This window comes from Atta colombica, unplaced genomic scaffold (assembly GCF_001594045.1).
Source record: "Atta colombica isolate Treedump-2 unplaced genomic scaffold, Acol1.0 scaffold9, whole genome shotgun sequence".
Lineage (NCBI taxonomy): Eukaryota > Metazoa > Arthropoda > Insecta > Hymenoptera > Formicidae > Atta > Atta colombica.
The window spans coordinates 2,527,762-2,541,128 of NW_017259583.1; the positions used below are offsets into that span (position 1 = coordinate 2,527,762).

The 13,367-nt window shown below is 35.1% G+C and overlaps 2 protein-coding genes across 2 annotated transcripts in view; one reads left to right on the forward strand and one right to left on the reverse strand.

Annotated features, from left to right (window-relative positions):
* LOC108693406 (angiotensin-converting enzyme) overlaps positions 1 to 13,367 on the forward strand; it is a 58,617-nt gene that overhangs the window by 5,195 nt on the left and 40,055 nt on the right. Inside the window, exons 3-10 of the mRNA XM_018202324.1 lie at positions 700 to 858; positions 979 to 1,075; positions 1,896 to 2,039; positions 2,358 to 2,549; positions 2,952 to 3,049; positions 3,316 to 3,485; positions 3,620 to 3,744; positions 6,329 to 6,671. Of these exons, the coding sequence (XP_018057813.1) occupies positions 700 to 858; positions 979 to 1,075; positions 1,896 to 2,039; positions 2,358 to 2,549; positions 2,952 to 3,049; positions 3,316 to 3,485; positions 3,620 to 3,744; positions 6,329 to 6,671 (1,328 nt within the window). The remainder of the gene's footprint in view (positions 1 to 699; positions 859 to 978; positions 1,076 to 1,895; positions 2,040 to 2,357; positions 2,550 to 2,951; positions 3,050 to 3,315; positions 3,486 to 3,619; positions 3,745 to 6,328; positions 6,672 to 13,367) is intronic.
* Positions 8,728 to 10,467, reverse strand: LOC108693407 (proline-rich protein 4-like). Its single transcript, XM_018202325.1, has 2 exons — positions 10,379 to 10,467; positions 8,728 to 9,967 (listed from the first exon to the last, which is right to left on the reverse strand). The coding sequence occupies exons 1-2, from the start codon at positions 10,388 to 10,390 to the stop codon at positions 8,747 to 8,749; spliced, it is 1,233 nt and encodes a 410-aa protein (XP_018057814.1). The 5' UTR covers positions 10,391 to 10,467; the 3' UTR covers positions 8,728 to 8,746.

A 13,367-nucleotide genomic window follows, 5' to 3' on the forward strand; every position in this document is an offset into this window, starting at 1 on the left:
TTGCGTATTATCCGGATATGTCATATGGTTTTTCATATAATGATAAATGTATGATACGTAAATATATTCTACACAGCACAGTTTATCTGAGGGACGTCCAGAGATCGTCCTAGAGATGTAGACGTCCTCTGGACATCTTTAAAACATCTTTTGGAGGTCTGCGCTGTATGAATTATTATAAATTTCAATATGCATAAATATTATTATAAATTTTAAGTTATCTATATAAGCATAATACGTTATGCAATAATTGCATAATTAAACTTTAACAAATGAAGATTATATTTAAATATACAAGTTCTCAAATACAATTTCATTTTCTTAGCCACTTTTTTTTGAATGCAGGTTACTGTCAGGAAAAGTATAGATACGGCGGTTTTATCTCTAACGGTAAAACCGTCGCGTCGTTCGCTTATTCGTGTTTGACTGCAACTGCGTTTCCTAATCAGTCGCCGAGAGATTAGTTCTCTTACGTCATGTAGTTAATGTTACGTTAATACAATTGCACATGTTACATTAATTAAAACAATTTCACAATTAATATAATTAAAATTCAATACAAAACAATATGTAATTTGTATGTTTTTGTTATTTGAAAATAATTAGGACGATTTATCTATCTCTCCGTCAGCGCAATAAAAAAACATTTGTTTCATTTCACATGAGAATTGCCTTTAATATTTTGCTTTACGCTTCCAGCTGGATGCCCAACGCTTATATGCGGATTTCCAATACCAAGCATGGCTTTTACTCTCGAGAATCGACATAAATTCTATTCGAGACCCCATTATCAGGCGACGTCTCCGTTATTTGTCCGTGGTGGGTCCTTCAGCACTTCCACCTGATCAACTAGACAGGGTAAATACTTTGTTTGTACAAGCAATTTACCATTGTTTAACAGATTATATGCGTGACAGTAAATATAATAGTGATAAAATTATGACAGTTTTAGCAATAATGACATTATTCTTTTTACAGTATAATCGCTTAATCAATGACATGCTTGCGATTTATAACGCAGCGACCATATGCGCTTACAACGATCCGTTCCGGTGTGGACTGCGTTTATATCCAGGTAATACATCACGAATTACGCTGAATAACGATCAGATCGGTACGATGCCGTCGCGTCGGCGTCGTTCACGGTTCGTCGCGGCGAAATTCCACGGATTTACGTAAGTCCAAAATGCGCATGAAAGTGTGAAGAAAATAGAATACGTCACGCGAGCGTGCGTATGCCCCTCGAGTGGAAAGGAAGATCCTTCTTCTTCTTTTCCGTTAATTTATGAGAATTTCTGCGCCGCGCTGTATACGCTTCTAATTGTCTGTTATTTTTATGTGTTTAATGTAAATCCCCGTACACGCCCATTTAGAACGCAAAGCGAACGCAATCCAAGGCATCACAGAACATGCACAAATAGAAAGCAAACAATTAGTTAATTGAGCGAAGACACTACGCAGTTATAGTATAGTTTAATAACTGAGAACATAATTACTCGTTCGCGTTTTTTAGCGTGCCACGAAATGATAATGGCTGCGCCCGAGCTCTGAAAATGAAGGAATTCAATTTACGCGAATCAATGAAGAATTTATGGTTTATGCCAAAAACAAAACCTTACTGTCTCTTTAAGTTTAGTACATCACGAATTACGCTGAATAACGATTATTTTTTTTCAATAAATTTTTGTTCAATAAATTTTGTTTATATTCTCAAAAATGAGAGAAAAAGAGCCGTTACGTTAGTAATAATTTTTCTAAAATTTAGCTTAAAAAATTTACGTGATTAACACAAAAGTCACTCACGAGATATTTGATAAATATCTTGTGAGGATATATAACGATACATGACGCATCTAAAAATTATATACTTCCTCACCGCATTATTTTTATTACAGATATATCGCAAATCATGGCGAAAAGTCGGGACTGGGACGAATTGCAGTACGTCTGGACCGAATGGAGAAGACGAAGTGGCAGACCGATTAGGGATCTATATCATCAACTTATTGCGCTGACCAATGACGCTGCAAGAATGAATAGTACGTCTAATTTTAATTCTATGCCGGAAGTATGTCATATCAAATGGAATCTCCAATGCTAATGGAGTCAGTCAGCGTACAATTCCGTTTCATGCAAGATTGCAAAAAATTCCAGTATTGAATCTAGTTTTTATCGTCAGAAATCTTTCACATTTTTAATTTATAGCGAGTGACAAGATTATTTCATTCGAATTAATTAATAGATATATATATATATATATATGAAATATGATACGAAAATACGCGTTAATTAAGTTATATTAAAAGTTGCTTCAGATGTTGAGGATTAATATTACACTCTTATTTCTCTTTTTGTAGATTTTACTGATGCCGCCGAATATTGGATGTTTCCTTACGAATCTCCTAATTTTCAACAAGACATTGATGAAGCTTGGGAAACGATACGTCCACTTTATGAAGAACTACACGCTTATATTCGTAGAAGGCTAAGAGATCTCTACGGTCCTGAAAAAATTGGCGTACACACGCCTCTTCCGTCTCATATTCTCGGTAAAAATAACGTCACGAAATATATTGATTAGTATGTTTTAAATATTTTATTCTATAGATTATTAATTACTTACATAGAAAGAACAATTTTGAAGTAGGTCTAAAAATTAGACTAGATATAGATCTGAAAATAATTTTTTGTTGGATAATCAAAATAATTATATAGGATGCTCAATGTGATTTTTAGAATGTCAAAAGTTTTTGCAAACATTAAGTATCACATTGCTTATGATACTTAAGCATCATAATTATTTTGATGGTCCAACAAAAAATTATTTTCAGATTTATATCTAGCTAATTTTTAGGTACTTTAGAATACTGTTTTTTTTTCATATATATATATTGTAATTATTCGTTTTTATGTAATTATACTATATTTTTTTACTCATTACTTATTATTAGGTAACATATGGGGACAGTCTTGGACTAATCTTTTGGATGTTACATTGCCATATCCCGGTAAAACGTATCCCGACGTCACGCAGGAAATGCGGACTCAAGTAAGAAACTCCCCTTGTCTTTTTTATTTAACAAACAATGTATATTATATATATTATATAATAATTTAGGGAGAAAAAAAAATTTGATTAAAATGTCTAAATATTTAAGCAGATTAAAACTGAAAACAATACTTTATTGGACAATCAAAATAATTATGAATAATCTAACTCAATTTTTAAATACGTCAACCATTCTTTTATGTGGTTTTAGAGAATATAATCAGATAAATACTACATATAACTAATATTTTATTATATATTATTAGGGGTACACTCCTATTGACATGATTCGGGTGGCCGAGGAATTCTATCTGTCCTTAAACTTGAGCGCAATGCCGCCGGAATTCTGGGCCGGAAGCGTAATTGCCGATCCTGGCGACCGTCCATTAATTTGTCAAGCGTCTGCATGGGATTTTTGTAATCGCATAGATTACAGGTTAATACATTTATCCATAATTTTACTCAGTAAAAGCATATTGCAGATCTTAAACATTTTTGCTTATTAAACTTGTGATGTTAAGATTAAAAAGATAAGAATAAGAGTTTTTAATTTGTTATTTTTATGCTTAGAATCAAAATGTGTACAAAAGTGACGATGAAGGATTTGATAACTTTGCATCACGAAATGGCACACATTCAGTATTTCTTGAGATACAGTGGTCTACCTCGAGAATTTCGTGACGGCGCTAATCCAGGTATGTTTGAAATCTTTAATTCACGCGCGCACATACACACACTTAATTATACACATATTTTCTATATGTTAATTATAAAAAATATGTATATACATTTAAGTATACACATATTTTCTATAATTAACATATTAAATAAACACACAATAAAATTAAATTTAAATTTAAATTAAATTAAAATTATACGTGATCAATCTGCGTGGGATTATTTTTTTTGAAAATCAAATTTACTGAATTAATTCATAAATTTCAAATTTTATACAATTATTATTATAAATTTTATAAAACTCAAAAGATAATAAAAAATCCAAGCAAAATAGAAATCAAGACTAAAACAATAATGTATATATTCATATTTTCTATAATTAACATATTAAATAAACATACAATAAATTTAAATTTAAATTTAAAATCATAATGTAATCAATCTGTGTGCGATTGTTAATTAAAGATAAAATTTATTGGATTAATTTATAAATTTTAAATTTTCATAATTATTATTATAAATTTTACAAAATTCAAAAGATAAAAATTGAGCAAGACCGATATCAAGAATAAAACAATAAAACAAATCACAAAATACGAAACAAATTTTTAATTGTCAAAATAAAATTATATAGTACTTTTTCTTTGTTTCTATCTTTCTCAATATACAAGGTGTAACTAAAATAATCATACAGTGCTATTCCTAATAAAAAACTGAGACAAAAAGTCCTCTATCATTTTGCAATTTTCGCAATATTTTTTTTTAGTTACCCAATGAGCAAAATATATAAAATTGACATATAAGATAGATTTAAGATATCTTTAAGAGTTCTTTAAGAAAAATCTTCAAATTCTTCTATTTCACAAAAAAGAAATTTCACAAACAAGAAAAGATATTTTAAAATTGTCTTATATATCAATTTTATCCGTTTATCCGGCAATTTTATTTGGAAATTAATATCTCGTTAACTGTTGCGAAAATTGCAAAATGATAGAGGACTTTTCAACTTAGTTTTTTATTAAGAATAGCACTGTATGATTAGTGGGCGTTATTTCAATTACACTCTGTATAATATAAAACGATGCTTATTATAAAAGCAATAAGACAATTTAAAAAATTACGAGAGACATCGACATCCGTTTTTAACAATGTTAATATTTTGTGTGATGTGTAAGTGCATTTAATTAGAAATTGCGCCGGGAAGAAAAACGCGAACAAAAGACTATAAAACTGTCGGTGATGGCATGCGTGCCGGATAGACGACATCGCGTTGCATAAGAGCAACTCTCGGCCGACTTCCGGAAGGCACAGCCTACCTGTGTACGTCTTACGGCTAATAGCTCGAAAGCGAGAGCGAATACGACACGCTCGAGGTGTACGCCGCGTGCTACGGTACTCGCGAATAGGCGAGTAGATGTTACTCTCGTACATTGGCGTCGAGCACACGTTAAAATATTTTTATTACGGTATAATCACGCTTTCACCGTAGCAACGGCCGGTTCGGTCGTTCGCCTCACACCGGAACACAGATTGTTTTGAATCAACGAGAACAGCTTCGTATCGGTGGCCTTGCCGATCGTTTGATACTGACTTCGTGTAAAATCCGCGAACATCAAATCCATGATGTAAAAAGACCAGGTGTAACATTACGTATATAATTAAATATAAATTTGAGGCAAATTTCTAATAGAAACTTAATAACTTAACTTATAACATTTCTGACCAATTTTTAGTTGATCACAAATGTCATTATTTTGAACAACTGCACATCTCTGAAATTAGTTAGACCTGTCTTCTTATATTATGGTCAAATATACTCAGTCACGAAGACGATTTATTCTATCGCTCCTGAAATCGCTCCATGTCGTTATACAATTCAAAATTATTTCAGAACAACAAATTTTGTCTGCATTCTCCAATAATTTTTATCGCAGATTTTCATCTGCATTCCGCACTTTCGTATTTGTAACGCCTAATTAAAGTTAGTTTCAAGTTACGAAATCATATTACTATTAATTATGCGTTCAAGGCGTATGAGTGGTTTGCATGGGGAAATGTGATTGAAGAAAAGGGAAATAATCAGCATCTGCCACGCTCGACTAATCCGCGCTAAACGTAATTACATCCTGGTTAATGCTAAATCGCACTAAGCGCAAAAAGTCACCGGGTTATCCGTAGAGAACTTCGAGAAACTTTGCGATAATCGTAGACGGAACTCAACGACAAACCATCTGTTTAGTCTGACGTCAACTTTCACCATTCGATTATCAAACAACCAAACTCCTTTAAAACGTCCACAACGAAACTCAAAATCTAAAATCAAGAATTTATTCATGGTTATAGTATTTGAAGTAGATTAAAGATCTTTCATTACTCAACTATAAAGATAACTTGTCGTAATCATAAACATCTAATAATAACGTAAAAGAAAGATAAATCCATATTGATCCACTGATAACTACTATTATAAAATCTATTACAAGCAAAATGTTTTCCAATAACAATTGTCGAAGAAACAACTGTGATGATTTTCACTTTATCTAGTTATTACATATTACATAGCATATCATTATGCTAAAACTTTATTACTATAATCATCAGGATTCCACGAGGCGGTCGGTGAAGCCATCGCCTTGAGCGTCACGACGCCGCAGCATCTGCAAACTCTGGGCTTAGCGAACACGTTCATTGATGAACGCTCCGCGGACATAAACTATCTCTTCGCCTTGGCAATGGATAAATTGGTGCTGCTGCCCTTCAGCATCGCGATGGATAGGTGGCGATGGGATGTCTTCCGTGGCTACGTCAATAAAGAGGAGTATAATTGTCATTGGCACAGACTGAAGGAACAATACACGGGAACAAAGCCACCAGTTCTGCGATCCGAAGATGATTTCGATCCAGGAGCGAAGTATCACATTCCAGCCAATATTCCCTACATACGGTGAGTATTTCTCATATTTCAAACATTATCTTGATTCATTACGATCAATCTCGCATAAAAATTATGAGGTCAGTATATTTTTAACTCTTCCGACGATCTTTGTAATAATTGCGACAACGGTAATTAAAATATAATGTGAAACACGTGTGAAAATTGCAACATTATAATAATGGGAAAAATCGTACAGTAAAAATCATACAATAATATTATCTCTTGCAATAATAATATTATCTGATAAATTGCATAGCATTTATGTTCAGTGGGGTACGTTGTTATTTCAACAAGTCTAGTCTTGCTGATTTGGCAATAAAAGAACACCTGCTACGTACTTTCATATGTAGTTTCCAATACGCCCGAAGCGGATAATTCCGTTGCGAACAATTCTGCGTAGCCGCGTGCCTCGTGCACGAGATCGGCGATTTCACTTTTGATTCGCGAGCCCGCGTGCTCCTCCTCTTGTGATCTGTTCATTGGCAGATCAGGAGAAAGAGAGGTACGCGGGAGTCCTTTCTCCAACTCTCGTTACACACGTTTGCAGCTAATATGATGCGCGAATGAATCGGTAATGCCTGAGATTCGCACGATCTGAATGATAGGTCGCGAGGCAGAACAGGACGCTGATATCATCGAATCGGAAGTGTTACGTATACACTCTTTCCTTCGTTAGTCATGCTAGATAAAAGAAAGTCCTTTTTCCATCGATCGTACGAGGCTTAATTATGCATATGGTAGAGACTTTAGCTAATTATCGGGTGAATTTCCGCGTACAAAATTTCCTACGGCCAAAATTACGAAAATGGCTTTCGCTCTACCTCTCTTTCCGACTCTTTGCCGCGCCGGAACAGGGAACCGGAAACATTATCTCGGTTACAATCAAATGCCGCTCGTGCGGAGCGAATAATACCGTATCGAACGCACGCGATCGGAGATAAATAATTCGTCACGCTACACGAAGTTCAAGGATATTGACGCTGGCGTGAGAAACGTAAACAGAGAAAATCTGTCTCGTAATATATAAATCACTTTACTGTTCAACTGCTTGATCTCTAATGAATGTGAAAGAAATCTAACGTATACTGACTGAGCTGAATATATATTAATTTGATTTTACCTAATTCAATTTCGCTCGCAAGGGAAAGGAGTACAAGAGCTGCAAATTGCTTAGTATGCAAAATTTATTAAAGAAGGTCAAGCATATAAAAATAAACAAGTTTTCATATCTCTTTTAAAGAATGGCAATGAGGCTAGGATGAATTCCAAGGCTGTCGTTTTGCTCTTTGGTTTTATTAGAAAGAAGCGAAAGACATCGTACAAAAACGTTCGTTACAAGTTCCGAACGTCGTAAGAAACATAGTACATATGTTCTCGTAGGTATTTAAGTTGTCGATACTATATATCTAAGAAATCGTTAGCGCTGTCTAAGCAGACTCGGAGACCCATAATCATCTTTCACGGCGCAAACCGGCTATTCTGCAAACTCATCTTTCCCTCGTCGGATCCCGCGGCGAGAACGACGTTAAGTTAGAAAAATAAATACGTCCGCGTTTTCCTCGCAGACTTACACTTCGAAAAATAAAATTCGAGACTCGCGAGTGCCGAGGAAACGCTTCGTTAACGCTCCCATATGAAAGATCAGCCGTTGATCAACCGCGTTACGAATCGCATTGCTCTATGATTTTCTTCTCGACGCAATGCGTTTGAAAAAACATATAGAAGAAATGTTATTGCGATATTCCGTAATGCGCGCCGACACATTTGTTCGTATGATGCAGTGGAGAATTTGAAAATGTTGGGCCTCTCTATGAATCACTTACCCAGTCTATCTGTATATCTCGAATTTAATTTCTGCAAATTAACACGATCTAATTCTTAAGTTTTCCTTCCATCAATATATACACAATTTAATATAATTTAATGTTTTTATATACAAATTGATTAAAATCATTGAATCGAATTAAGAAATTTGATTATTTACGTTTGATTATTACTTCATCTTAACGCATTTCCTTTTTTCTTTCGTTAATTTCTTTTCAAATTGAAAAAGAAAAAATCCTCCACTGCCACGCTTTTTGATATTAATAGTGTCCCGAGTATCCCGAATATCCCCCGAAGCTGGACTCGTAGTCACCTCCATCTCCGGAGTCGTGCTCGTGCACTGGTACCGCTATCGGCACTTTTACGGGATACGGTACCGGTTTGGGTATCGGCACAGCCACTGGCTTCGTCACGTGAACCGGCACGGGTCGTTCGACAGGCACTTTTACGGCATAAGGCACCGGTTTCTCGACTGGCACAGGTACTGGCTTCTCTACTGGATACGGCGCTGGTACCGGTACTTTAATGTGGACGGGCACTGGTTTCTCTACTGGCACTCCTACTGGTCGCTCCACATGAACTTTGACTGGATAGGGTACTTTCTTCTCAACTGGATACGGTACTGGTTTCTCGACTGGAACTGGATACGGTTTTGCCACGTGTACGGGGTACGGTCGTTCAACGGGCACTGTCACGGGGTACGGTACTGGTTTCTCCACGGGGAAGGGTTGCGCTACATGCACTGGAACCTTCACAGTGTACGGCACAGGTTTCTCCACTGGGAACGGTTGCGGTATCGGTACTTTCACTGGATATGTTATTTTCTTTTCGACTGGATACGGCTGGGGGATATATACTTTGTAGGGTACCGGTCTTTCTACCGGCACGTGAACCGGATAAGGCACCTTCTTCTCAACGGGATACGGCTGCGGTATGTGAACTGGTACCTTTACCAAAACCTTCACTGGTACCGGGATCTTTTTCTCGACCGGATATGGCTGCGGTACTGGCACTTTAACCGGATACGGTACTTCTTTTTCTACCGGATAGTGAACCTTCTTCTCGACCGGATAAGGCACCTTCTCAGTTTTCACGATCGTAATCTGCTTGATCTTGCCACCATCGTCGCCACCGCCACCACCACCGCCATAACCACCATCATGACCACCGCTATCGCCACCACCGTAACCACCATCATAACCACCGCCAATGTCGTGTCCGCCACCAATATCTCCGCCGCCGATATCGTGGGAAGTTTCAAAGCCGCCGCCGTCGCCACCGTAACCGCCACCATAACCGCCACCATAACCGCCACCATAACCGCCACCATCATCGTGTCCTCCAAAGTCTGCCTCGACGTGAATCAGTCCGCGCTTTTCCTGTTTTTTCTCGCGTTCAGCATTTTTGCTCGGCTTACTCGTAATCTCCTTTTTCTTCTCACACACGACCAAGGCCAGCAGCCCCACTAACACCGTGAGAAACTGTAATCGAAACGTCATACTGATTACATCAGTTGCTTACTGTTGCAGCATCAATGATTTACTTCTCGACTATTAAGTACAGTTGTTAATGATCTTGTCAATACGATATAGTGTAGCAGATTACATAAAATATATAAGCTTGACTATCCAGATCAACCATTTCTTTTTGTTCCTCGATTGTGTTTGTTAAATTTACTTTTATTATAATGCTAAAGCAACATTAATCAATTTAAATGGCTTTTAAACTAACTTTTAAATAATTTGGTTTAAAAACTAACACTTTCCACGGCTTATGTTTAATATGCATGTTTGAAATCTCGATAAGATGATGTAGGCAAGATAATTAAACAAAGCTAATTTGAGAATCTATAAGTGCAACTAATTTCGCCCCGAACGAAACAGCAAACTTACCAAAATTCTCATGTCTACCAAGTCTCTCACGATCAATATCCAGACTTTACTGAATGCTTCCCCCCAAGATGCCACCGTCTTTATAGCCCGCTTTCCCCCGATGTGTACCAAGCGAGCCCCTCTGCACTCTCGCGGAAAAGTGAAACACGCGTCTGGCGCTCGCCCGACGTACACGGCGCGTTATGGCATTTTTTTTTTTATAAATCCTAGACACAAGCTAGAGTGCTTCCATAATCGCAAACAACGGCGTAGCCACTGTGGAAAATTACGGAACACCGGAAGTTCCTTCAACAGTAATATTAAAAAGAATCAAAACTAGAAAGTACGTTCTTCGGAAATGAGAATATTTTACAACCACCTGTCACTTGAATAATAAACACAGAAGAAAAGACGTTTCAAAATTCTATAATGATTATATATATAAAATGTGAAATTCTGATACGAAAAAACATTTTATCGAAAGAAATTAAAAAAGATATTATCTGCAAAAAATTGTCAAAAGATTCTCTTAAAAATTCTCTAGTTGCATTACGCTCTTTTATTAAATAATGATGTATAATCTCCAAATCGACTTACAATTCTTCTGTCATTAGTCTAAGGATCTTTTGTCCTTTTGATCCTATCTATCTACGCCACTGGACGCGTAGATGCGTTTCCATTCCTTCTTCGCTATCATTACCCTCCTCTTTTCAACCGAGCCAATCTTTCTCCGCCATCCATCTCGTAGAAGTTTCTCGCTCGTGCGTACCGTCCGGCAGGATTTTGCAGTGACCCCCTCCGTATCCGGTCCCCACGGAAGGACACGCGATATATGTACGAGTTCTCTCGGCCGAGACGAGGAACGTGATAATGGAGGCTTAACGGTCTTCCTTGCGGTCCGAGGGAGAGCGCGAGAGGAAGAATCAGGAATGGTAGGAGGAGAGAAAAAGTGAAAAGTGTCCGGTGAGAGGATGGTGGAACGGGGCAAGGAGAAGAAATAGATCTTAAGAACACTGCGCTGATGTGAGATTGACCGCGTTTATCCATTGCTTCCTAGGAGCGCCACATGGCAAATTGTCTCACGACGATTTGCTTCAATTGGAAGATATACTTTTAAAATACTTGATATTAATACGAGAAAAATAACATCTCTAAAAGCATACGGCGATAATAAATGTAATTAAGATTGGATTCGAGTAAGTTTATGATACAAAGTAATGTCAAACGTTTTATACTTACTAATTATTGCTAGTTATTGCGTCCGCGTAGCAAATTTAATTATTCATAGCAATTAGAAAATGTGGATTATGTATTGATAAAAGAAAATAGAAAGAAGGAAGAAAAATTATGTATGCAATTTGAATATTGCAAGTTAATATGATTTGAAGATTAAGAGGTAAACTATGGCAATTTGAAATATTTAATAAAAAATGAAAATGCAAAGAGAAAATAGATATGAATTTTGCTAAAATATATATATATAATAATAATGTAAAGAAGAAAACGCAAAGAGAAAAGATACGATAAATGAAACAAAAGTTATCTTACTAGTTAAAGATTGGAAATATATTTGTTTAAAATGCAATTATATTTGAAATTTTAATTTTTAATTTGATATTCAAAGATAGATACATATCTGTAGCGATAGCTATATAGCGAAAAAAATGAAAAGAAGTAAGCGAGACTAATTGCTGCTGAAGAAGAAAAAAGTGAATGTTCAGACATTACGTCGATTAAAATTAGAGCAGATTAAAGCAACTAAGATTCTCGATGATATCAGAAATTGCATTTTCACTGCTTAATACAATTATAAAGAATATTTTTATTAAGCTTTAATAGAACGAAAATACAATATATGTGTATGTATGTATATACACACACACACACACACACACACACACACACACACACACACACACACACACACACACACACACACACACACACACATATTGAACTATTAAGCTCTGTTATATTATGAGATCGAACAATCACATATGAAAACCTTTTATTAAATATATAATTACTATGTAAATATGTAGAAATATATAAAATAGATAATTATTTTCATTATACCACATGAAAATCATACGATTTTCTAATTACGTCGAAACAAACAAGCAAAAAGCTCAACTACCTCGTTAACTAGGAATGCAAAATTTAATGCAAGTATCATAATGCAGGTATAATAACAAAAACAACGCGTACGAAAATTAGGAGAGTCATTTCTAATGTTTACGTAATTAGTGATTCAATAACAAAATCAAAATTTTTTATTACTATGATTTTATGGCCGTCCTTTACTTCCTTTCCCCTGCTCAAGCGCAGCTAGGGAAGTAACTAGGAAAATAATTAGAAAAGTAATTTCACAGTCATGTGTTGTGTTTTAGTTTTATTTATACACGTTGGAAATAATAATAATTAAATAAACTGATATAAATCAATGAAATACATGTATGCACATCCTGTTGCGTAGATCTGTTAGAGAGTTTTGTGTTACATAATAAAAAAATAATTTGTTAACACTAGAATTGCGGCTATGCCATTTTTAACTATCTGATGGTTCTTCTTTTTGAGTTAATTTAGATTTGTATATGTAGCTTTAAATTTTTGTGACTTTTCATAAATAATTATAATTACAACATAATATAATTACATAAATAATCATAATTAATTAACAAGTAATTTTATTTTTATAATGACAATCGTCGTAAAAGGCTAAATTTACTTTAATCGATTAAATTAATTCAGTTCTAGTGGAACTTTGATCGCGATTAGATTAATTCAGATCTAGTATTAATTTTAACTTACTTAGAAGTAATAACATGATCATTCATTCTTAGAGATCCCGAACTTTTTTGATACTATTACATATCGCTTTAATGAAATGATACTTATAGTTTCACTGTAATTTACAAGTATTTAACTACATTTCTTAAATAAAAATAGATAATATTTCAATTTCATATTGTATATATATATGTATATATATATATATATATGTATATAT